General features: G+C 47.2%; 1 protein-coding gene across 1 annotated transcript; it reads right to left on the bottom strand.

Moving 5' to 3' along the window:
* Positions 1-451: 451 nt before the first annotated feature.
* On the bottom strand, positions 452-24,357 carry MAMDC4 (MAM domain containing 4). Its single transcript, XM_069985627.1, has 28 exons — positions 24,194-24,357; positions 21,326-21,421; positions 20,910-21,083; positions 20,698-20,823; positions 20,043-20,185; positions 19,881-19,965; positions 19,650-19,766; positions 18,984-19,100; positions 18,016-18,098; positions 17,513-17,674; positions 17,237-17,321; positions 15,548-15,634; positions 15,305-15,385; positions 15,065-15,196; positions 13,973-14,103; positions 12,913-13,018; positions 12,469-12,576; positions 11,112-11,246; positions 10,353-10,474; positions 9,991-10,210; positions 9,765-9,902; positions 9,330-9,451; positions 2,787-2,877; positions 2,500-2,649; positions 1,467-1,601; positions 1,161-1,288; positions 975-1,086; positions 452-723 (listed from the first exon to the last, which is right to left on the bottom strand). Exons 1-28 carry the CDS (start codon positions 24,240-24,242, stop codon positions 536-538), a joined length of 3,423 nt encoding a protein of 1,140 aa, XP_069841728.1. The 5' UTR covers positions 24,243-24,357; the 3' UTR covers positions 452-535.
* Positions 24,358-26,186: the final 1,829 nt, after the last annotated feature.

The following is a 26,186-nucleotide window of genomic DNA, read 5'->3' as shown; positions in this document are numbered from 1 at the left end:
TGCTGCCCCTGGTGCGGACTCCATTGAGATCTCATTATAGATTAAACATGGAGGTCCCCACAATACTGGAGGTCTGTGTAGTGACGGCTCATCAAACCAAATATCAAATGAATAAAGTTGTGTACACGTGTGATCCCAGTATAATAATCATATATTATTGACCACAGCATAAAGAGAGCGCGTCAAATCTGTGACAGTATATAGTAGGAATACGCCAATATAATGATGGCTGTAAGGATCTCTGCAGCTTTGTGGAACTACAACTCCCAGCATGTCTGCCCCCTTGAAGACTGGTTTTGTTTGAGGTTACACTGTCCTCTGGAGATGCATGGTATATGGCTGGGCTGCCATGTTGCTGGTGGTTGGGGTTCAGGGTAACCACATGGCAGCTGTCAGGTACAGATGTCCCTAGTGATGTGATCACACATGCGGTATAGTCCATAATAACAGATAAGGTCCATCGAGCACATTTTATTTGTGATGGGAAGGCAGTAAAGCATGGATAGATTTTACAGCAGTGGATGGTTCCTACTTCTCAGTTGTCTGACGACTCATTATCATATGAGACATTATCAAAACCATCAATCTGATCGGCTTGTTCGGGCAGCGGAGAGGAGTTCTTTCTCCTCCATCTGCGGTACAGGAGGAAGATGAGCAACAAGCACAGCAGGGCGATGATCACTCCGATGACAATGGCCCAGGTCCTTCCGGAATTGTCTTTACCTGGAAGAACAAAGGTGAGTGTTATGTAAGAAGGTTGGAGAATGAAGAATGTTAATGTGTGATAAATAGGCATTATTATTGTGTTCTCTGCCTCATCACAACCACTTACAATATAGATTTATTATAAATGCTATCTACAGCTTGTATACAGTGTCTCCATGGTTACAGACGAGAGCCCCCCCCCCCCCATAGTCTGATCCTGCAGTGGTATTGCCATCTATCCTTTCATTATTATTACACACAGTCATTACCCTTGTGTTGTGGTTCTTCAGCATTACACAGTGTGTCTGGGGTATACATCAGACCATCCAGCGAGATGATGGCGGTGTGAGGACGGGTGCCTTTTGTTGCCTCGAATACAATCTATAGAGTAATAAGAGGGTGATGAAGTATACAGAGGGAAGAAACAGCCTCTGGCCATAGTGACGTTATATTACCTGAAACTCCCCGGTGCTGTTCAGCTGCAGTTTTTCTTCCTGCCAGTCACTACTATGATAGCCAAGTAACACCCAGACAGGCAGCAGGCCCTGTGCACTGGTCACATACAGAACCAGCTCCCCCAGATCTAGAAAAGAAAGGGGGGGGGGGAATAGGAGCTAAAGCGCAAGCACCAATGTAATACCTGAGGAGATGGGGAATCTCTGATGCTAAAGATGTTCTATGGCAAAAGGTACGAAGCAGATGGCAGCCGCCTCCTAGGACTGTTTCTGTGCTGACTACTGTCGTATAATGCAGTGACTTACGGAAATGGTCAGAGGAGTCTGTGCGGTAAGAGAAGGTGAAGCAGGATCCAGTAGTCGCTGACAGGTGCTCACTGATGAGCCAGGCTGAGGTACCTTCTGCATGCAGCGCCCCCGTATCCACAAAGGCGTAGTGTCCTGCCGGAGATCACAGGATTACACTAGGTCTCCACAAAGTGAAACTATATAAAAGGCAGACTGTTCAATCTCATGATTCGTATGTACTCCGGCCACTTGTGTTTACTATTTGGTCAGAATTTAAAGGTGAGCTCCATGTTTGAAGCACTAGGTTTAAGCACAGAGAATGGTTTGTTACTATCCTCCACTTAAAGGGTTTATCTGGAGAAAAGGGTCCTACAGGTTTTGCTCCTGCTGGCTCTTTTGGAAGTATACCTTCTGAGACGTGAGGGGGAGTGGGAGCATTAAGAGAAAAATATAGTGTAACCGAGCATTGTGTCTGGGACGCTATTCCGAATGCGCACAATGCTCCTGACGTGCACCTACCTGCCTCTAGTCTCAGAAGGGGAGGAAGTGGATAACCCCTTTAACAATGTCCTGACTAGGGATGAGCGAAGTGCTTTGCTAGTCTCGGCTTCTCAGCTGGCTGCCTTTGAGCTCTGTCCCCCTTTTCTCTGGGTGCCTGGAAAAGCTGGATCTGGGAGACATTTCCCAGGACTGGATCCAGCTTTTTCAGGGACTTGGAGTGGAGTGTCAGAGTTTTAGGGCTGCCGGCTGACTAGTGAATAAATTTGCTCATCCTTAGCCTGACCCTGTAGACAAGGGGGATATCCTATGTGATACAGATGTGTTTTACATTCTGCCAGACTGATCTAAGAATAGTCTAGAAGAGAGTGTATGGTGCAGTTATGAAATGTGTCTGCTCTATTAATGGAGTGCATGATATTATGGGTGTAACATAGCTAGCTTATGCTTCACAGCTGCGCCCTGCTGATACTTTTGGCGCACATTCTGCCCATGGCTTTGGCTCTCTAAATTTAGGGCATTAATAATAAATCTGTCGGAGTGTATATTCTACCTTCCGGGGAGCTGAGGCTGTGATCCTTCTCTGGAGCGCTGCTTGGTCTGCTTACAGAAGCTCCATTTGTCCAGTCCCAGTCATACGTATCCATAAGGGGAATGCGAACATTGGTCCAAGAACAAAACCCCCATTCAAAGTCACATGACACTGCAGGAAAAGCACAGGTACCCATTGGTTAACAAGCAATTAGTTCTCATATCTGAGGCGCCTACAGACCATGCTGGGGTACCAGTCCTCGAGAGACGGCGGTCATCTACACTTTACTGTAAAGAGATGTCTGGTACCTGGTTGATGACAATGATGATGGCTGATGTGAATGTCATCCACAGCAATGTAAGCGCCCTCACTGCCCTGGCCAACAGCTTCAAACAGCAACTGCAGGGAAGACACGGCCAGTCAATACACAGTGACAGCAAATGGAGCTGCCCTGCTAGAAAGCATCATGTACAGTCAGGGATGGCGTAGAGAATCGTCACTGAACGATACTGATAGTAAACGATACTGATAGTGAACAGACATTATGCACACCGGCAATGTGGTGGCAGTAGTGCTGCTTGTGTCTCCGTACCTTTATTCAAGGGTAACAAACTAGTGACAGAGAAGCAGAACAGAATGATGTATCACTTCCACCAGTTTTGCTGCCCTCATTTAAGGCGGAACAAATCTAGTGACAGATTCTTTTTAAAGTGAGGGGAATGGGGCTAAACTAGGAGAAGTTTTCCAGGACTGGATCCAGCTTTTCCTGCCACCTTGAACAACACCAAGTTAGCAGTCTGACAAGCTGCAGGTGGATCCCGATGATGGGCTGTATATTCGCTCATCTTTAGTTGAGGTCTATAACATGTAGGTTTAGCTGGAATTTCCATATAGGAACACACATACTGCCCTAACAGGAAGGACCCTCCTTCTAGTATACAGCAGGTGAAGAAGGCCCAATGGGTATGTTTGGTGTCGTTGTGCAGCCGTGTTACAGTAAGAATCATACGGGAAACAGATCACTGATCTCATGGAGACCAGCCAAAGATAACACTGTCGGCTGCTGGTTAAATTGATCAATGCAGTGAAATCCTAGGTGCATTGCTCCCTGGGAAACCTGAATATGCAAAAAAAAAAAAAAAAAGAGCCCTTGAAGCCTCATTTCAAAGTCTCAATACACAGGACTAGCCAGATATCCTTCTGGGAAGTACCCCGCCAAGGGGTGGCTCCTGTAGGGAAACCACCATATTAACCCCTTAACAACAGCGGACGCAAATGTACACCCCCGCAGGCTGGGCCTTAACGCAAACAGGCATAAATTTAGGTTTGTGTGTATAACAATCGCTGCTATTGGCTGATCAATACAGATCAGCCGATAGCAGCTGAAAACAGCTTTCCTGGTCATCGGTGACCCGACAACTTGGAAAGCAATGGCGATTGGTGCTGTCCGAGACAGCACCAATTGCCATAAGTGTCCTGGGGAAAGATGGCGCCCATCACGGCGATCAAAGAGTTAAAAAAAAAAATGTGTCCCCGGGTTCTGCACCCCTCAGCTAGGTAGCTGCAGGGTGCAGAACAGGTGTGTGTGTGTGTGTGTAGTGCACCATACTCACCTGATCCGGGTGTCCCGAGCACTGATCCGACGGTCCTGCGGCATCCTCTTCCCAGCGCCATCTAACTTCGGCTCCCGTCAGCTTCTCGTCGTCTAACTTCGGCTGTTCCGTCGGCAATCTTCGGCAGCTTCGCTCTACTGCCCCCTAGTGGATGATCAGTGTATATTATACACTGATCAGTTGCTTTGGGGTAAAGAGTGTTGTTTCTTTTTTTCTTTTTATGCGCCCTAACGCTGCTGAGTACTGATCAGCAACTTCTCCTTTTTGGCGTAGGGGCATTTCTCCCCCCCCCCACCCCACCCCACCCCACCCCACCCAATCCCCCCTCCCACCACATGAGTGCGTAACTCCTTTCTTGGCATAGGTATATTTTTTCTTACTGTAAAAAAACTTAAACACATTACACTACACAAAAAAGTTTTACACTACACTACATTACACGTTTACATACCCCATATACTAATCCCCGTATAAAGATGGCCCCCAGGTTGTTTTCGGCGGCAGAGGCATACGCTATTATTGCCTCAGATACCGAAACAGCCAGTGCGGATGAATGGAGGGATCCTTTTTTCCTCCATTCATCCTCATCATCCAGTGACGTGTCTGGGGGTAGTGTAACGTTCATTCTTTGGACAGAGGATGGAATCCGCCCATGCGTAGAATGGAGGCTATGACACGGGCAGAGACACGTGCCCGCATCAGTCCGCTGGCGGGTGCCAGCTGCGAATGCACAAAGGGTTATCCTTCGCCATTCCCCAGTGTGCACGTACCCTTAGGGCGGGTTAACACTACGGAATTCTCGCGGACAATGTCCGCGGAATTCCTTCAGCTGTCTGCCCGCACATCTGGGCGCCTTTCCGCCGGCCCCATAGACACCATTCTATGGGCCGGCGTATTCCGCTATACACTGAAAGAAGTGTCATGTCACTTCTTTTAGCGGATCGCGGAATACGCCGGCCCATAGAATGGTGTCTATGGAGCCGGCGGAAAAAGCGCGTGCCCGTGCGGGCGGACAGCTGACGGAATTCCGCAGACATTGTCCGCGAGAATTCCGTAGTGTGAACCCGCCCTTAGAGTGTATGAAGAAAAGGACACCCGAATCCACTCCCAGATTGCCCCCCCCCCCATCTTCGAGTTAGTGGGAAGATCGTTTGGGAACTGATCCTCCCACTGCTGGATAAAGGTTACCACCTGTACAGGCATAACTTTTATACCAGCACCCCCTCTTCCAGTCCCTCGCTGCCCAAGCTACTGTAGCTTGTGGCACAATCAGAATCCCTAATATTTAGCAGCCATGGAGCAGACCCAGCGCTTCTGGATATGAAGGACCCCGTATCGCACCAGGGCAACATTTTCCAGGTGACGTCCCCCACACTGGAAAACAGGAGACCCCAGAAGAAGTGCAGAGTGTGGTGTAACAGGGGGATCAGGAAGGACACCATTTTCCAGTGTGACGCCTGTCCTGATCACCCGGCCTCTGCATACTGGATCGCTTCAAGGCGCACCACACGTCATTGGAGTTCTACATTATCTAAATTCTTCCCCTTATTCCTATTTCAGGGGTCACGGAGTGGGGAAGGAATTTTTTCCCAGTGATGAGGATACTGAGGGTTTTTTTTGCCTTCCTCTGGATCAACACAGGTTGAATTTGATGGACACCTGTCCTTTTCAACATTATAAACTAATAATTGGCCTAATACCCCCCAATAAATTAAAAATTGTCCCTTTTCCCCAACTTAGGCGGCATTCCCACGTTCCGTGATCCTAACGGATCACGGACGTGGAATGCATGTACCGGAGACCCCCGCGCCCGGACAGCATCTGTAATTAGATGCTGGGAGCAGGGGAGACTGTATTCATAAGCGCCGCGCTGTAGTAACAGCACCATGCGGCTGATTCATTACAGCGCAGCGCTTATGAATACAGTCTCCCCCGCTCCCAGCATCTAATTACAGATGCTGTCCAGGCGCGGGGGACTCCGGTACATGCATTCCACGTCCGTTATCCGTTAGGATCACGGAACGTGGGAATGCAGCCTAAATAGGTATGGCCGCCATTCCAATTAGAGGATACCATGATGCATTTAAAAGGCCTATGTGTTGCCAAGACAGTTGAAACCCCCCACAAGTGACCCCATTATGGAAACTACACCTCTCAGGGAATGTAACAAGGGGTGTAGTGAGCATATGGACCCCACTGGTGATGGACACAAATGTGGAACAATGTGGCGTGAAAATGAAATATTACATTTTTTACACCATAATGTTGGTTTAGCCTTGATTTTTTTTATTTTCACAAGGGGTTAAAAGATTAAAAAACACACAAAATGTAATGAGCAATTTCCCCTGAGTCTGTAAATACCCCACATGTGGACAGAAAGCGCCATGTGGGCGCAGGGAAAGCCTCCGAAGGGAAGGAGCGCCATTTTTACGTTTTAGCACCCCAGAGCCTCTGCCAACCTGAAGTGGTACAGTCAGAAATGACCAAATATAACGGAGCCATTGAAATTCACTAGGCGCTCCTTTGTATCTGAGGCTTGTGGTTGCGTCAAATAGCGCAATAGGGTCACATATGGGGTAATCAATATTGGGGTCCATTTCTCTGCTAATAGGTTTACAATTATGAAAGATATTGGATTACAATAAAATCTCTGCACAGAAAAATTAAATTTTCAAATTTCTTACACACTTAGCTTTTATTTCTGTGACTCCCCTAAAGGGTTGAAACACTTTCTGGATATGCTTTTGCAGAGTTTGGGGGGTGCAGTTTCTGAAATGAGGTGCTTTGTGGGGCTTTCTAACATACAGTCCCCTCAAATACACTTTAAAGCTGGGTTCACACACAGTATACTTCAGGCAGTATTTGGTCCTCATGTCAGGTCCTCATAGCAACCAAAACCAGGAGTGGATTGAAAACACAGAAAGGCTCTGTCCACACAATGGTGAAATTGAGTGGATGGCCGTCATATAACGGTAAATAACGGCCATTATTTCAATACAGAAGCCATTGTATTAAGATAACAGAAAATATTTGCCATTAAATGGCGGCCATCCACTTGATTACAACATTGTGTGAACAGATCCTTTCTGTGTTTTCAATCCACTCCTGGTTTTGGTTGCTATACAGCCTCAAATATACAGCCTGAAATATACTGTGTGTGAACCCAGCCTAAGGCTGGGTTCACACACAGTATATTTCAGGCAGTATTTGGTCCTCAAGTCAGGTCCTCATAGCAACCAAAACCAGGAGTGGATTGAAAACACAGAAAGGATCTGTTCACACAATGTTGAAATTGAGTGGATGGCCGTCATATAACTGTAAATAACTGCCATTATTTCAATATAACAGCCGTTGTTTTAAAATAACAGCAAAAATTTGCCATTAAATGACGGCCATCCACTAAATTACAACATTATGTGAACAGATCCTTTCTGTGTTTTCAATCCACTCCTGGTTTTGGTTGCTATACAGCCTCACAAATACAGCCTCAAATATACTGTGTGTGAACCCAGCTTAAACCTGAACAGGTCCCTAAAAATATCTGATTTTGAAATTTTACTGAAAATTTGGAAAATTTGCTGCTAATGTTTTACGCTTTCTATTGTCTAAAAAAAATGAAAGATCGTTTAATAAATGCCGCCAACATAAAGTTGACATGTTGCTAATGCTATTTAATATATAATTTATGTGGTATAACCATTTTCTGTATAAGCAGAAAAGTTCCAAAGTTGGAAAAATGCATTTTTTCACAATTTTTCACATTATTTTGGGTTTTGTTTTTAGAAAGATTCCTTATAAGTATCGACTCAATTTACCAGAAATGTAAAGTACCATATGTCACGAGAAAACAATGAGAATCAGACAGATAGGTAAAAGCATCCCGAAGTTATTAATGAATAAAGTGACACTGGTCATATTCATAAAATTTGCCTCTGTCCTTTTCAGGCCCGGTCCTTAAGGGGTTAAGTGGCCAATGTAATGACAAGGGGGTTGTTTTTACGCCATTTGCCCTAGGGTAAAACTGACTTGTTATACATGTTTCTCAAGGTAGTACGATTACAATGATATGTAACTTGTGTAACTTTTATTTTATTTGATGGCTTTTAAAAAATTAAAACATATATTAAAAAATATATATATGTTCCTTAAAGTTGCTCTATGGCCAGGCTTATAGCGCTTTTATCCTTTGGTCTATGGAGCTGTCTGAGGTGTCATTTTTTTGCACCATGATGTGAACTTTCTATTGGTACCTTGATTGCGCATATGGGACTTTTTGATTGCTATTTATCACAATTTTTGCAGATTTGATGCAACCAAAAATGCACAATTTTGCACTTTGGAATTGTTTGGCGCTTGCGCCGTTAACTGTGCGAGATCAGGAATGTGATAATTTACTAGTTCAGGCAATTACGCACGCGCCGCTACAAAACTTGCCCCACCCCCCTCTGAACTCCCCTAGTGGCACCAGGATGTACAGTGGTGCAGCTAGGGGTTAACCAGCAGCTGGCAGTGTTATCTATGACTGGTCTCCCTGAGATCAGTGATCTGTTTCTCTTAGGGCTCTACTAGGCATTGCTCCCACCTAGCCAGAATCCTGCTCCACACTGATGAGGGGCAACACCCCGAAACAGCTGTATGTGGATGGATACCTGGCCTTGGGTTTTCCCTTGTCATTACATTGACTCATAGGGCCACTTAATATGGTGGTTTAGTAGTTTCCCTATAGGAGCCACCGTACTTCCTGGTGGGATATCTGGTTAGTCCTGTGTTTTGAGACTCTTAAATGAGGCTTCACAGGCTTTTTTTTTTTTTTTAATACCGTAAGAATGTCCTTTATTGCCTATAGCGACCATTTACAGCTCCTTAATATAAGAAAGCTGAGATGTGACTGGTTGCTATGGGTAATATAGGACATTCTTACTGTAAGACAGCTTGATAAAACTCCCCTTCATGTGAACAAAGCCTAAAGGGGGTATTCACACAATGTGCTGGGGACCGGAATTCAGAACTCCCAGCATCAAGCTCTGAAACTGTTTAAATCTTTGCGCTTCTGTTCTGACACGGCCACATAGATGTCAGTACAGCAGCACAAAGATTTTAAAAAGTTTCAGAGCTCACGGCATTATGATGAATGCTGATGCCAGGAGTTTCAATGTCCGTTCCATAGCACATCTTCGCTATATACAGGCCGTGTGAATGATCCCTAAGGGGTGGGTAGCTCCTGCCAGTGTTAGGTACCTTCCACTGCATCTTGGTCTGGAGGGCGGCACTCCCATGGCGCCAGCTGCCCGGATTTGCATCTGAGATCCTCAGGATTTCTCTTTTCTTTCCGTTCTCCTCAATAAACACGATCAATGTTCCTGCCAATCACCGGAGAGAAGGGAAAGTTGATACGGAAATATATAAGTGTGACATATAGCAGTGGAACGCTGTTTCCTCAGGTCTGACCCTTTTGTGGGATCTAGTCCGGATCTCAGGCCATTTTTTTTTTTTTGTCAGAAACGGAGGAAATATTTTCTAATCAGAATAGGTGGCCGCAGCAACTAGTTTTGGCAAAATGGCACTTTACATAGATGGATGAGTATCACTCTCTGCTATCCGCTAAGGATGCTGGAGTGTGGGAATCATGAATTATACATACATACATACATCCACACAGCATCACTTACTGACCTGGGCTGCTGCCCCACATCCAGTACCAGAAGCTCAGGCAGCCCTCGGTCGGGAGGCGATTGTACACACTGGATGTCAGAATTGCAGACGCCTTCCTGGGCAGGTAGGTGTTGCTGGTGTCGACCACCATATAGTGCCCTGTAAATGCCAAGACACATGGTAGTTCCTCTACAGTCACATTCAGGCACTGTCTATGCAGAAAGCCAATGGTTACAGCCCCCGTTACCTTTAAAGCTCTGCAGGGTGTGATCATGGGGCGGCCCCGTCTGGCGGTTGAAGTGGATGTTCTGATGTAAACTCCATGTATACTTTCCAGCAGAAGAAAAACCACAGTATCCGGCCTCAAAAGAGCAGCGAGTAGGGGGATCACAGTCTCCGCTCATCAAAGTGATGTCATCAATAGCAATATGGCCGATGGAGCCGTCACGCAACGCCTCAAAAATCAGCTGGAACATGAATGATGACATAATATCTAGGACTCCTGCCTATACGGTATGAGCACCCCTGAGGATAAACCACTGACAGCTTCACTAGCATAGCGCCCCCAGTGTCCACAAATGAAAGTGCCACACATGGCCACACACCTACCTGGTACTTCTTGTTCGTGAGCGTGACAGATTCCCGATGCCACCGATTTCCATGGGTTCCTGTGCTTGTCCAAAGTAAGGTCTCTACTCCTCCATCATATTTAGTGAACAGGTTTAAAGTACCTGGATCCCAATACAGATGAGAGAAGAAACAGCCACATTAACACATCAGTATCCTGAGCGTAAAACTAACAGACTGAAAACACATACTTACCTGCTGCACAGCTGCCCTCCTGTCTACTCCCCTGCCAGAACGCTGGGCAGAGTGCGGCCTCTTGTGGCTGGAGGCATAATGCTGCCTCCAACCAGAAGAGTGGTTGACAGGGCGGGAGCTGATGGCCACATTTATTTGTATGGTTAGGATTATGAGCGCATATAGTATATAGGGCAGGCTAGCAGTGCATCCAGAATTCCGGACAGTTTGCAGATGCACATCTTGGGTCATCTGTGACAGAATTCCAGACAGAATCTATCATTTCCTGACCTCTTTTCTGGGAACAGACACCCTTCAGGAAAAATCCTGGAGGGTGTATGAGCCTAAAGGAAACCAATGGATTTAGAAATTTACCGGATGTGTGCATGAGGTTTAGGAGAGTTGGTCATTTAGTGTAGAATGATCAGCGAGGGTCTCAGCGACTTGACCAGGAACAAATAATGATGTGTAGGGCCTGTCTTTTGCCATCCATTGTATTGTAACCGGCTCCCCTGAAGTGACCGGGGGGCATAAGATGAGGCATAGGCTGGGGTGTAATGTTCTTACCTGCATCAGGGCCAAACATCCTGTAGTGGAAAGACAGGCAGGAGGAGTCAGATGTTGTAGTTTGGGGGTAGGACATCAGACGAGCCTTCGAACCACGATCTGAGCGCGACCCTCCCTCCACAAACATATAGTGACCTGCGTCAGAAAGGAGCGTGACCAGAGATGGTGGGGTAGAGGAACAGAATACGCAGAGGAGTCTTAGTGTGACCAGAGATGGCCGGGTAGATGGACAGAAGACCTTGAGGACAGAAGAGTCTTAGTGTTACCAGACATGGCTGGGTAGATGGACAGGAGACCCCGAGGACAGAGGAGTTTTAGCGTTACCAGACATGGCCGGGTACAGGGACAGGAGACACCGAGGACAGAAGAGTTTTAGTGTTACCAGACATGGCTGGGTAGATGGACAGGAGAAACCGAGGAGAGAAGAGTTTTGGTGTTACCAGACATGGCTGGGTAGATGGACAGGAGACCCAGAGGACAGATGAGTAGAGTTACCAGACATGGCCGGGTACAGGGACAGGAGACCCCGAGGACAGATGAGTAGAGTTACCAGACATGGCCGGGTGCAGGGACAGGAGACCCCGAGGACAGAGGAGTTTAGCGTGACCAGAGATGGCCGGGTACAGGGACAGGAGACACCGAGGACAGAGGAGTTTAGTGTGACCAGACATGGCCGGGTACAGGGACAGGAGATCCCGAGGACAGAGGAGTTTAGTGTGACCAGACATGGCCGGGTAGATGGATAGGAGACACCGAGGACAGAGGAGTTTAGTGTGACCAGACATGGCCGGGTACAGGGACAGGAGACACCGAGGACAGAGGAGTTTAGTGTGACCAGACATGGCCGGGTACAGGGACAGGAGACCCCGAGGACAGAGGAGTTTAGTGTGACCAGACATGGCCGGGTACAGGGACAGGAGACCCCGAGGACAGAGGAGTTTAGTGTGACCAGACATGGCCGGGTACAGGGACAGGAGACACCGAGGACAGAGGAGTTTAGTGTGACCAGACATGGCCGGGTACAGGGACAGGAGATCCCGAGGACAGAGGAGTTTAGTGTGACCAGACATGGCCGGGTAGATGGATAGGAGACACCGAGGACAGAGGAGTTTAGTGTGACCAGACATGGCCGGGTACAGGGACAGGAGACCCCAAGGACAGAGGAGTTTAGTGTGACCAGACATGGCCGGGTACAGGGACAGGAGACCCCGAGGACAGAGGAGTTTAGTGTGACCAGACATGGCCGGGTACAGGGACAGGAGACACCGAGGACAGAGGAGTTTAGTGTGACCAGACATGGCCGGGTACAGGGACAGGATGCAGCCTCTACCCCAACACCAGTTACAGAGGAGATCACCTTGTCCTGTTGTGTGGTCAGATAATGTCCCCAATGTAAAGTCAATCTCGTCTGTTACATCTTGATACCAACCACAGAGCCCAGTCTCGAAATTACAAGTCACAGGATCTAGAAAATCCACAATAACAAATACTGTTCTGTTTCTTGACAATATAAATGACAGATGTGTTCCATGGCTCCTCTAAGCTGGCCATGCACCTTCAATAGCTGGCAGCCATTCACACACATACATGGGCACTCAGCCGGGTGTACAGTTTTTTCAATAGGGGAAGAGGAAAAACAAAACAGATAAAACCCCTTAACCTCTCAGGCATTTCCAACTGTCCGCTTCCTGAACAAAATGGCACTGGCAGTGTTTCCACTGTGCCCCCATGTTCCCCCATGTCCCCCCCCCCCCCCCATCTGAACATCAGTAAAAGTTTTCTGTATTTTCCCTTTTGTTACCTTTACTAGCAGCCGTTTCCTTCCCGCAGTCAAGAAACTGTATGTGACTAAGTGCAGCGCTCCAGTTCCCTGAGGGTCCAGGGTCCACTGCTCCGGCCAACACCAACTAAAACCAGGAACAAAATGAGATGCTCAATACTGCCCCCTAGTCCAGTACGCAGTCTGCTGGATACCTATTTATCTGACAACTTTTCAGACCGCCTCCCCTCATAACACACACGCACACTTAATCGAGCTTAATCAAGTGTCCATGTATCTGTGGGGGAGGAGGAGAGAAAGCTGCCAAAATTGCTTTAGTGGCAGCTTATTTCCCCAAGAACAAAAGGTTTAAGGATATGGAAATCCAACATGCCTAAACCTTCTCCTCCCTTAGGGTCCTATTCCACGGGCCGAGGAGGGCCCGATCAACGATGTAAACGATCGCCGCTCATTTACTGGGCCTATTCCACGGTCCGATAATCGTTGAGCGAGGGCTGCAGAGACATCGTTACCGATGTCCTTGCAGCATCATACATTACCTGTCCAGGCTTCTTCTCCACGCTGTCTTCATCCCCGGGTCCCGCGCGGTCTATCTTCAGAATGGCCGGTCAGCTGACAGGCCACTCAGCCAATCACAGGCCGCGGCGCTCCCGGCCTGTGATTGGCTGAGCGCTCCGTCAGCTGACCGGCCATTCTGAAGATAGAGCGCGCAGGACCCGGGGATAAAGACAGCGTGGAGAAGAAGCCTGGACAGGTAATGTATGCTGCTGCTGCTTGTCAAATCGTCGGTCGCCAGCCGCGCACCGCTATTCCACCGTAGCGATGCGCGGTGGGTGAACGATGATTTTAGGTCTGGCCCTAAATGAACGATCAGCTGATTACACGATCATCGGCTGATCGTTCTCTCTATTTCACCGAATGATAATCGGCCGAATCGGGCCAAATGGGGCCTATCCGGCCGATTATCATTACTGTGGAATAGTGCCCTTAGATCTGCCCTTGGCAGAGTCGGGGGGGGGGGGGGGGGCTCCATACACATTACAGGTGATCTGTGGTAATGAAGCAGCTTCTCATCCATTACCTGGAAATCCTGTGGTCTCTCTCCCAGAGTGATCAGGACGGTTTTCCACGTATCGCTTGTCTCACCGCGGCTCTGCCAGACATGTGAGTGTGTACCGAGCTGTGGATCCCACACATATAAAGCCAGGAAGCCTGAAACAGATGGAGATCAGGACTCTTAGGCTGGACATTGTCAGTCCTATGTGCATTAGTGTGTCTGAAGATAGCAGGATAGGTAAGAAGTCATCACTGAGGGTCCTAAAGACCAGAACACAACAAGAACACAGGTCCAGTGTCTGCCGTGTGAATGGAGCGGTGGACGAGCGTGAGCGCTGCTGTTCCATTCAACTTCTATTGGACTGAAGGAAACAGCTGCCATTGCTACATTCACACAGATGGGACCCTTGCTCTGCGATCTGTGGGGGGTCCCAACAGGTGATAACTTTATATTAAAGGAGAAGTCCGGCGAAAATTTTTATTAAAATATATTATTACCCCTTAAAAGTTATACAAATCCCCAATATACACTTATTACAGGAAATGCACATAAAGTGTTTTTTTTCCCTGCACTTACTACTGCATCACGGCTTCACTTCCTGGATAACATGGTGATGTCACTTCCTGGATAACATGGTGATGTTACTTCCTGGATAACATAGTGATGTCACGACCCAACTCCCAGAGCTGTGCGGGCTGTGGCTGCTGGAGAGGATGATGGCAGGGGGACACTAAGGGACACAGGGAACTGGAGGGACACTGAGCATCCCCCGCCATCATCCTCTCCATCAGCCACAGCCCGCACATCTCTGGGAGTCGGGTTGTGACGTCACCATTTTATCCAGGAAGTGAAGCCTTGATGCAGTAGTAAGTGCAGGGAAAAAAGTACTTTATAAGCATTACCTGTAATGAGTGTATATTGGTGATTCGTATAACTTTTGGGAGGCAATACAATACTTTAATAAAACTTTTCGCTGGACTTCTCATTTAAGACAAGCCCATCAAGCTCAGAGCGGACTGCAGTGTCTGAGATGAGAACTACAATCTCCACAGTGTATCACGACAGAGTGTATCCTGTCCAGGTACTACACCAGCAGGGAGCCACACAATGCCTTACCTGCGGGGCCAGTATGAAGGTAGTATGTCATGTTGAGAACACAGGAGGGTCCAGTCGGGCACAGGAGAGGGCTGTGAGTATGGGCATCGGTCTTCACATTCCCCTCTGCTTTCATTAAGGTCTGGTAGGTGCCTGAAATTGGAATTAAAAGAGAAGGGCTGAAGTATTCCACCACAACAGAAAAGACACCTAGATTCACCAATTTGTAAAAGGCACTGGGTACCCCCGGGGGGTTCTTACCCGTAGATGATTTTCCCCACTTGACCGTCCCAAAACTGACATCCGTCCATCCGCCATCACTGCTCTCAAAGTCATAGACGGCTGCACAAAGGAAATCTAAGTTATTTTCTCAACACAAGATAAAAGAGGAGAAACCTCCCCCAATATGTCTGTGGCCTTAACTCCGGGCTTCCCCCTTCTGAAAGTGATCCCTGTGTGTATCTACTGTATTTTCCCCAGGAGCTGTATATAACCTTGTCCTACCTGGTGCGTCCTGACAGACTTCTCTCACACTGCTGATCATTACATCGTCCTGTCCAGGTGAGGATATTTCTGATCCAGAAGACACATCTGCAAAATAGAATGACGCCATCACAGAGGGAAACCGCTAGTGCAACGCTGCACAATACAGCACAAAATCGCATCAGTCACCTGGAGACACTGAGAACACTGGAGGAGGAATGAAGCCGACCAGCACTGTACAAAGTAACACCATGATGGATGTGCCCTTAGGGGTGTCTGAATACACCCCAAATCCTAACTGCAGCCTACAGGGTGAGTGGACAGAATTAATTTGTTGTACATTTTTTTGCCATGTCACATGTACGATGGTTTATGGGCCACACGCCCTAAAGGGATTGGTATTTTTTGGGGATTTTTTTTTCAAATAAATTGGTGCCAGAGATTTGTTATTTACTTCTAATAAAAACACTCCAGTCTCTCAGTACTTAGCAGCTGCTTTATGTCCTACAGGAAGTGGTTTAGTCTCTCCGGTCTGACACAGTGCTCTCTGCTGCCACCTCTGTCCAAGTTAGGAACTGTCCAGAGCAGCACCAAATTCTATAGAAAACCTCTCCAGACATACAGCAGCAGATAAGTACTGGAAGACTGGAGATTTTTTAATAGAAGTAAACTACAAATCTGTGGCACCAGTTGATTTGAAAGAATTTTTGAGGGGTGAACAATCCCTTTAATAGCAGAGTCAATGTCATTGAGGGTACATAGGTTGTGCAATCAGTACCCATTGGGTACAGAGGTAGTCAGCAGCCATTGGGGGGACAGGCTGGTGAGCACAGAGGTGATGAAGTAAGGGGCAGGTGGGAGGTGTTGCAATCAGCATCCAACTGTGTTACGTCTTATATTCAATATTAAATGTTTGATGCCGCAAATGTTTGTTGTGTTAAATCATTTATATTTATTGGGTGGAATGTAAGATAATTGTTCTAATCCACCATAGGCTGCCCAGTAAGTATGTAACATGGCGCTGCGCACAATCTGGATATTTAGGCTTAAAGTGTAACAGTCATTTAGAAACAAGTTTGCAGAAATAAAAGAAAAACTATAATAATAGGTTTTATTAGGCAAAAAAGTTTCTTTCTGTACTCAAAAAGCAGTTTCCCCCCTCACTTGCAGGGAAGGTTTGTCGTGTCTATTATAGCCTATGAAATGGGGAGGGGTTGAGGGGGATGAGTAAGCAGGGAGAGGAGAGAAACAGCCCATGTATAGCAGCCAGCACAGCACAACATAATGCAATCTTACCTCACCAAGTTCCTAGATCAGCAGTGAGCAGAGTGACCTGTAAATCCAGACAGTTTCCAAACTGTATGGGTTGGTTCTCTCCTCTTCCTGCTCACTCATCCCCATCAGCCCCTCCCCAGGTTATAATGGACACAGCAAATGAGCAGATAAGAAGTGGTGGTGGGCGGGGGAGGCTTTTTTTTCCTAATAAAACCTATTACAGTCTTTCTTAAAATCTCTTGTACTAGTGATTTCTGCAAAGATGTTTTAGAGGAAAGCTACACTTTAAAAACACGATCAGATCCAGTACAATAAGCAAAGCTGAAACCATCCTGTGCACTAAACATACAGGATTCCTGCACAAAGCTAAGTGACAGCTGTAAAGGTTTGTAGTAATGGGGACATTACCGATGCATAGAAGGAATCAGAACCTACTCTGTACTTTACATCCAGGAGAAAGGATCAGATCATCGATAGCGACGCTTCCCACCTCTCCATTACTAGAGCCGGCAAAGAAAATCTGGGAAGGAAAAGGATTAAACAGGAGAATGTACATACAGGGAGTGAGACATGTAAAGATGACTGGATGTCTTTGGTCGGTGTTTCATGGCGTATACTTTACAATGATTGGGGAGGCTGATATTTCCCGTGAATTCAGATCATGACATCAGCCCCCATGCAGCTTCATACAGCGACACAGCAAGACTTCACCTGGAAGGAACTGCTGGGCTCAATAAAGGCGACCTTCTCCCGAATCCACAGGGGGCCCCTCTGTCCTTGCAGCGCTAACACAACTTGGTCTTTCTCAGCTAAGCGATAACCTACAGACAACGATCCTGGGCTGGAGCCGTCCATGTAATAGTAGAACACGAGCTGTGGGGGCAAATCAATGAATGTATTCTGGGGTCACAAACTTATCAGATAATAGAAGAACTTCACTATAAGTTTGACACTTCTGTGTCACTCCCAAAGAGGTGAGTGGCCTCTCTAAACTGAGTCTAAGCTGAGGCTAGACAGTCCAAGAATGAGAGGGATTTATCACCCAGCCGGGACCCTTGTGAACAGGTCCGGCATATTGTTAGGGCCAGAGTGTTGCACAGACATCTCAGACGTCCTCATCTGTAGGGTCCTGGTGTGTGGACCCCCAGTCACCAGCCCATGAGGACAGGTCATAGACTGGACTATGAATAGGACATGATATACAGATCACGTACGTAGCACGGCAGCACCTCATCACTAGTCAGTATGGCGCTCTCCAGTCTCTGCGTGCCGTTCTGTGGAGCTCGCATGAAATACCCTAAAATGGAAGGAAAAGAGAGAAAATAGACATTGTATGAGTGACAGAGGATCCAGGGCACAAAATACTGTACAGACAACATGGATGCTGTCTCACCCAGCCCTACATCCCCCATCATTTAACTACTATCATGCTCTCTAGAGACTGTGTGATCCTGAGCCCTTCATGTGCCACCCAGTCTGCTTTATCTAAGCTTATCTACAGATCCTCTGTATCTAAGCTCTCCATGTTTGATACAGTCTGTTGATCTATCTAGTCTACTGTGTGTTACTGTCTGCTGATTTGCTGTATATAAGCTTATCATGTGTGTGATACTATCTACTGAGTCAGTGTATCTAACCCACACATAGTATTGTAATGATATATATCATTACAATACTATCTGCTAAAATGCTCTATTTAACCCTACAATGTGTGATACCCTCTGCAGAGTTGTTGTATCTATCATATATATGGCACTGTCTGCTATCATACATGTTACCCAGGGAACAATGCACCTAGGATTTCACTGCATTGAGCGCTTTCACTAGCAGCCGGCAGTGTTATCGTTTGGCTGGTCTCTCTGAGATCAGTAATCTGTTTCCCATATGGCTTTACTAGGCATTGCTCCCACCTAGCTAGAATCCTGATCCACACTGATGAAGGGCAACACACCCGAAACAGCTGTCTGTGGATAGATACCTGGCCTTAGTTTTTCCCTTGTCATTACACTGATTTATAGGGCCGTTAATATGGTGGTTTCCCTACAGGAGCCACCCCATGGCTGTGCCCTTCCCGGAGGGATATCTGGCTAGTCCTGTGTTTCGAGATTCTTAAATAAGTCTCCACGGGCCCTTTTATTGGCACTACATACATGAGGCGCTGATACTGGTCGTGTGACGTCACCTGATCGGCTGTTCTTGGTGTGGTCTCTCTCCGGTTTGGAATTATATCCGTTTTCTCTTTCCCATGAAGAACTCCATGAGCACACTTCTCCTTCAAAGGTGCAGGACTGAGACGTATCTGCAATGACAACGCTCAGACGTCTATAGAGAACATTAGAGGCTACAAACAAATATGGCTGAAAGTGTCAAGGCAGCCATCCAGTCAGGACAGTCACATATCTGGGGAATACTAGGAACGCTGCCTAGTAACGCTGCCCCATCGATGCAGATGATCCACAGTGGTCAATAGAGGTGTACAGCTTACTACAGGTATATGAGACCAGGACTGAGGGGTGGTCTCCACTTTATTGGCTAAACACCCCTTGTAAGAAATCAGAGGGAGCGGACCACCATAGTGCCCCCCTTAAATATAAGTGTTATCAGCACTGCTTTGGAGACATATAGGAAACTCTGAAGGCCATCCAGCGACGGTGATATCTAATGATCGGGGGCCATGGTGGACTGCCACCAGCTATTATCATAACGCCATCACAGTGCCCATCTGTGATAATACGGAACGGGCAGCCACTCACCTCCTGCCGTCTATACAGGACCAATGTACATGACAAAGATAATATACACTGCCTAAAATGGCTGAATCCAGAAAATATGGACGGGAAGAACGTACCGCAGCCGATCTCATCAGAACCATCACCACAATCATCTGTGCCGTCACAGTGAACGTCCTGCGCTACACAGCTTCCGCGAAGGCAGCGATAATCAGCCCCGCACTCTGTCTGCAGACCTGGAGAGATGGACAGGGAAATGACAGCCGCCAACCTGAGAAATACTCAAAACTAATGTGTACGGGGACTTAGCGCCCCTCATACAGGTCACTATCCTGCTACACAGTCAATACCTTGAAGAGCACAATGACGGAATTCCAAGTCATCCACAGCAAAGTCTCCATAACTTAGAGCTTCCCGGGAGGCCGTCACAATGATCTACGGAACACGCACATGTTAACATACATCACACATGAGCAGGAGTCTGTCAGGGTTGATGTGGATAGAAATTTAACCTGGAACTCTCCGGGGATCCTGCCGGTGAATAAGACCTGCCGCCTCCATGACATTGCACTGGTCTGCGTGCTCTCCCACATGGCGTACGTCTGGGTACTGTCTGCTAGATGGACTGACAGACTCCCATTCACCTGGGAAGAATCTAATAGAAGGACAGACATGTACACTGAATGCCTTTCACAAATCATTATAAATAAAGTTAGTTTTAATTAAAGGGGAACTATTAGCAGGTTAGACGAATCTAACGTGCTGATATGTCGCTACTGCACAGGAGACGAAGAGGAGGAAGCTATGTGTCTTATAGTAAGTCTCTTACATTCACCCTTGGCACCATTCCGGTGCAATAAGTCGCATGCTCCACAGTCCAATGAGACCGTAAAGAGGACTGCCCGACCCCATAGCGCATATCCGGCCTGCTCCATTCAATATCATTATAAAGGGGTGAGCCAGCCGGGGCAGATCAGCCCTATGGGGGCGGCAGTGCTCCTAACAGTCTCACCCGACCATGGAGCACAGGACTAACTGCATCAGAACGGCGCTGAGGAGGAAGGTAAGAGACATGCCCTCCTCCTCAGCATCTCTAGTGCCATAGGGACATATCAGTGAGTTAGATTCCTCTAACCTTCCAATAGTTCCCCTTTAAACCAAACCTACCGGAAGAATACATATGGTAGTGAATGTGGATTTCGCATGTAGCAGCAGCATCTCTGAGGACCGGTGACTGCAGTCGTGCAGATACAGCAGATTTGCCACTTCGACCTTCCGCCATCATGAACCAACCTGTGGGAAGGAAACAGTCGTCCATCTTTGTTAGATTTCCATCAAGTCCAATAATGGAGGATAAGCAAAGTAAATGAGAGATTTACCCCATCGGTTCCGCAGTGTGTGATCGGCATGGGGCCGTGACTGCCACAAAGGAGAGCTCCGCTGGTCTCTCACCCATTGGTAGTCTGACGTGCTTATGTCTTTCCAACCACAGTCATCATATTCAAAGTCACAGCTGAAGGGTCTCCCCCAAACTGGAGAATCACGGTGGTAACCTGCAGAGAGAGTAGAGAATGACAATATGAAGTATAAGGGTCCAGGAGACTGTAAGCCACAACGTCCTGTGCCAGCTAACATGTCACCACACATACTTGTAAGGATACCAGGAGCACCGTTCCTCTTCACTGACAGCAAGCAGAGAGAATGAAACAAAAATGATGGGGTCTGTTATGTGTGCAGGGTCTCCCTGCTATTATGTCCCTGAATAGAAGGAACCTAATGTGATATTGTGACTCACCACAGTCCCGCTCATCACCGCAGTCCCAGCAGTCACATATAAAGTTACAGCGGTTCTCTGTGCGGCTATCACAGGAGGACGAGGAGGACGGAACGGCTGAGGAAACAAAAGAAGAGGATCAGTACGGAGACCATGAATCTCCAAAGGATAAGAGAGGCGTATGCTTATCTCCCACCCTGATCTACATGTGCATGCTTATTAGAGAGTGGCCATCTAGGGGCAGTAATGTATGGACGGTGATCACGCATCAGTCCTGGTCCTATAGTATCTGTACTGGTTCAGCACGTGGTGTCAGTGGTGTCAGCTGGTCACACAGATGTATAGTATGGGTGATGTCCTCACCGCCATCTATAATTCTCAATCCACCATACAGCAACAAGTGTAATATTACTGTGCGGCACCGCTATACTGCCCTCCGAGCCAACCAAATGACTGGATCCCAGCACTGTCTCCATACAGGATACATTTTTTTTTATCCTGCAAGTGACGACTCTGTAAGATCCAGCATCGGGGTCTGTAACTCCTTCCTCAGTTTTATCTTTACTATTTCTTGCAAAACTACTAGATTCTGTAATTCTACATCTGATGGAACTACAAGTCCTTGCAACCAACTGTTTAAAGGGGTATTTCACTCAAACATAACTTTTGATATTTTGCTGCCCATGATGAGACTAACAATTCCTAATAAAAAATACTTGTTATTATCTATTCAGTCTCCTTCCCCCAATTCTCAGCTGCTGCTTTCTGCTGAAGACACAAAAATCTGTGTGTGAGCATTTCTCTCTGTGTCCCCCTCCTCCCCCCTCTCTTCTTAGACAACAGATGTATACAAGTCTCTGGCAGGCTGTATCTGCAACATTGTAGCTTCTTTGTAATGCTGGGAGGGTTATTCTGAGGTCAAGTTGCTGATGAACTTACTCTTATTAACCCTCCCAGCATGACAAAGAAAATACAATGTTGCAGATACAGCCTGCCAGAGAGAAACGCTCACACACAGATTTTTGTGTCTTCAGCAGAAAGCAGCAGCTGAGAACTGGGGGAAGGAGACTGAATAGATAATAACAAGTATGGAAGGAATTGTTAGTCTCATCATGGGCAGCAACATATCAAAAGTTATGTTTAAATGGAAAACCCCTTTAAGAACTACAAGTTCCAGTATATCAGATAGATTCTCCTAGAGCAAATCCTAAGAGAGCTGGGTAGACTAAGACTTGCAGTCCTACAGAACTTTGCCATAGTCCACTGCATAACTATAGGGAAAGACTGATGCTGATAAGATCCCGGGCCCTAATGTCAAGTATGTAACAGGGCCCCAACCTACTATGTGCATTTATAATAGTGGTGTGTTATATGGCAGAGAAGCCATGTTGGACCCATCAGGCTTCAGAACCTGGATGCCACAGCTATCTCTGCTCCCCCTATAGCTTTAACTAGTTACCTACTGACAGGGAGCCTATGAGGGGTCTGACTAATGTCAGCTCCTGAGGACTCATGATGAAGCATCTCCAGACAATGAGAAGAAACATAACTCTTGGGGTCATGTGACCATGAGTGCATACAGCCATCTCTAGCCTGGAATATAAGGCCTTGTGCACAAGATAGCTTCTCATATAGTTTCTGATAAGGAATTTGGGACAGAATCAGCACGAAAACCGGGTGGATTCCACAATGAGAACCTGCACTATAGCTTACACTATAGCTCAGGATATGTCTGACTCGGACATCAGCCGCATCAGGGTAGCCTGGAAGTGCAAGATAAACAGCTGCAAATCTAAAGCAGCGATCCAAGGGTACGCCATGGTGTGAACTGACCACGGCCCAGGGTTACCACACCAAAAATGAATTCTCAGCTGTAGCATATGGCTGTGAGTATATGCAGACAGATGTATCTGACAGATTATTGAAGCCAAAGCCCGGAATGGATTTGAGAAGAGGAGAAATCTCAGTCTTTCCATTATAACTTGGTCCCTGTTTATAGTCTGCTCCTGGCTTTGGCTTCAACAATCTGTCAGATATCTGTGTGTGTAAAGGCCCCCTAAGACCCGCAGGTTGGAGACCATTAGACTACTCATCCCCACAGGTGACAGGTGCACCTTCTCCATAATGCTGCTTATCATCGTCATCATCCATCTCTACTGTGTCCCCAATGGCAATGAACGTTACCAATCACCTTTAGGTTACAAACACACTTGGCGGGTCTGCAGCGAGTCTCCATGCTGCGTTTTTGCAGCGAGACTCGCTGCAGATCCCGGCCCTATACTTTTAATGGCAGACAAACACGCAGCAGGGATGTACATCAGGGAGTTTGTCTGCAGCCCACCCCATTAACCCCCCGGCCGCTGGAGCTGATACTTGACCTGATCCCGGCTCCGGCGGTTCCCGATGTCTTCAGCAAGCCGGAGCGGGGACCAGGTGAAGTATATGCTCCAGCCAGCCGCCCGCAGCCCCGGCCGCCTGATCGCACGCCCCCCCCCGCAGCACCGATCGCTCGCACGCCCCCCTGCAGCCCCAGCCGCCCGATCGCCCCCCCCCCAGGTGGGCGATCGGTGCTGCGGGGGGAGGGCGTGCGATCGGTGCTGCGGGGGGGGGCGATCGGGCGGCCGGCTGGAGCATATACTTCACCTGGTCCCTGGTCAGGTGAAGTATCAGCTCCCGCGGCCGGGGGGTTAATGGGGTGGGCTGCAAACAAACTCGCAGCAGGGATGTACATCCCTGCTGCGTGTTTGTCTGCCATTAAAAGCATAGGGCCGGGATCTGCAGCGAGTCTCGCTGCAAAAACGCAGCATGGAGACTCGCTGCAGACCCGCCAAGTGTGTTTGTAACCTTAAAGCCAGATGAAAATAAGACAGACGCGGCCACTGCACTTACCTGAGCTACTCAAGGAGAGCAAGAGCAGCGAGATGTGTAGGCTCCGCATGATACAATCCCAAGAGATCTCCGAATAGCGCAGGGAATCTCTCAGAAATAGGGAAGTGGACTTTCACCCCTGGGCGAGGAGATCTGTGCAGGAACGCAGAACATGGAACTCCTCACTCTGCAGAATAAGCACAAAATGCCACAGAAGGGTAAAAAAGAGAGCACAAAATGTCATTCTATACGCTATACATACTCACCTGCAGCACACAGATACGACGTGACACAAGAGCGCCACCTAGCAGGTTATAACTATGGAAAATTACAACGACGTTTCCTCGTCTGTAAATAAAACTGAATCACCGTGTAAGATCTCATAGACTCTGTGCTTCTCTGATCTCAGTAAACGGAAAGATTAATGTTCTCCTCAAGAAGCTGAAAACCCATCCTGACCCAGCACCTTCCCCAGCTGAGGGGTTGTTACAATTGCATCCTCAACGGTCAGAACTGATACATTGTAATACGTCCTCAGCTGTGAGACCTATTGCATTGGGGTCAAAATAGGTTTCAGTCTCAGGATGCCAATACTTCATGTCTCCGTTACTGGAAATGATGCTTTCTGCTTGCTGTCAGTGACTAGAAATCATTATTATGTACATACAGAGGCTGGAAATCCTTCCCGACCTCATACTTCTCACAGCTGAGAGTTTGTTACTCTAGTCTAGATATTTCTCCATGAGCTAAACACTTCCACAGGGGACGTCTCTCGCTCTTGTGGTGATAGCTTGTTACAGATCAAAAGTGGCAATGACTCAAAGTGTACCTGTTGTTATAAAAAAAAGATTTGACCTGTCATAGAGACATCATAGAGACGTGACAAAAGTTTTGATTGGTGAGGCTTGGTTCACACTGCGTTGTCAGCATCCGTTTAACGGATCAGTTTTTTTTAGCGGTCAAAAAAGTAGTGTCAACAGTACTTTATTGTACGCCAAAAAAAACGCATCCGTTTTTATTTTTTTTTTTAGAATGGAAGTCAATGGAAAAACGGATCAAAAACGGATGCACACAAATGCATCAGTTTTTTGCAAAAAACGGATCCGTTAAACAGATGCTGAAAACGCAGTGTGAACCTAGCCTCAGAGTGTTCACACCTGTAGGGTTCAGAAGAACAAGCCGGGAGAGGACCACGATGCAGCACATCCTCTCCCTGCTCAGTGTTAAAAAAACCACAGAGCTTCATTATACGTCTGACTTCTGGCACCCTAAAGGAAACCAATCATGAGGATTTGGGGGGGGGGGCGAGGCAGAAGCAAATTAGCAGTTTATAGGGAACGCTGCAGCAATAATTGTATAATCGTCATTATTATTGTATTGAAACCCTAAATATCATGATATTTAAACGTACATTTTAATTGGATAGAAGATAAAATTCACCAAAAAACATGAAAGAGCCACCCAGATAGGTATAGCTACTGTAGTATGTGCGTGCTATGCCTATTCAAAGAACAGAACCACAATGGCAGAACCAGGTCGGCCAGCGTTACTGCAACAAACAATGTGAATAAGGACGTCAGTAATGTCATCAAAGCTCAAACCCTCCCAACGCGTTTCTGTCACAATCTTGTGACGTCAGCAGGGGAGAACATTGGAAAAATAAGAGCAACTTATCGAGCAGCCTAAACATCCAGCTTGGAGATAGCGATATATCGGTGCTCAGTAGGCGCTGCCACAACATTATCCCCTGTTAGATATCATGGGGTGCAGTAACTATAATACCAGGTATGTTATTCCTTACTCCAGAATCCACTGATCGGCCCCCGGTTGAAGGGTTTCCTGGTGTAAAAGTAGGTTTGTGAGTAGCCACTTGACGACATGCATACTAATAGCCCGGCTGGCACATTACTCCCCCACCCCACCCCCTGAACGTGTTATTGTTTTAGTTACTGCACCCCTGTGACATCTAACAGGATAATATCGTAGCAGCTCATACCGAGTACCGACATATGCT

The sequence above is a fragment of the Dendropsophus ebraccatus genome, chromosome 10 (genome assembly GCF_027789765.1).
Source record: "Dendropsophus ebraccatus isolate aDenEbr1 chromosome 10, aDenEbr1.pat, whole genome shotgun sequence".
NCBI classification, from domain to species: Eukaryota; Metazoa; Chordata; class Amphibia; order Anura; family Hylidae; genus Dendropsophus; species Dendropsophus ebraccatus.
The sequence above is the reverse complement of the archived record's forward strand: the minus strand, read 5'-3'. Positions and strand labels throughout refer to the sequence as shown.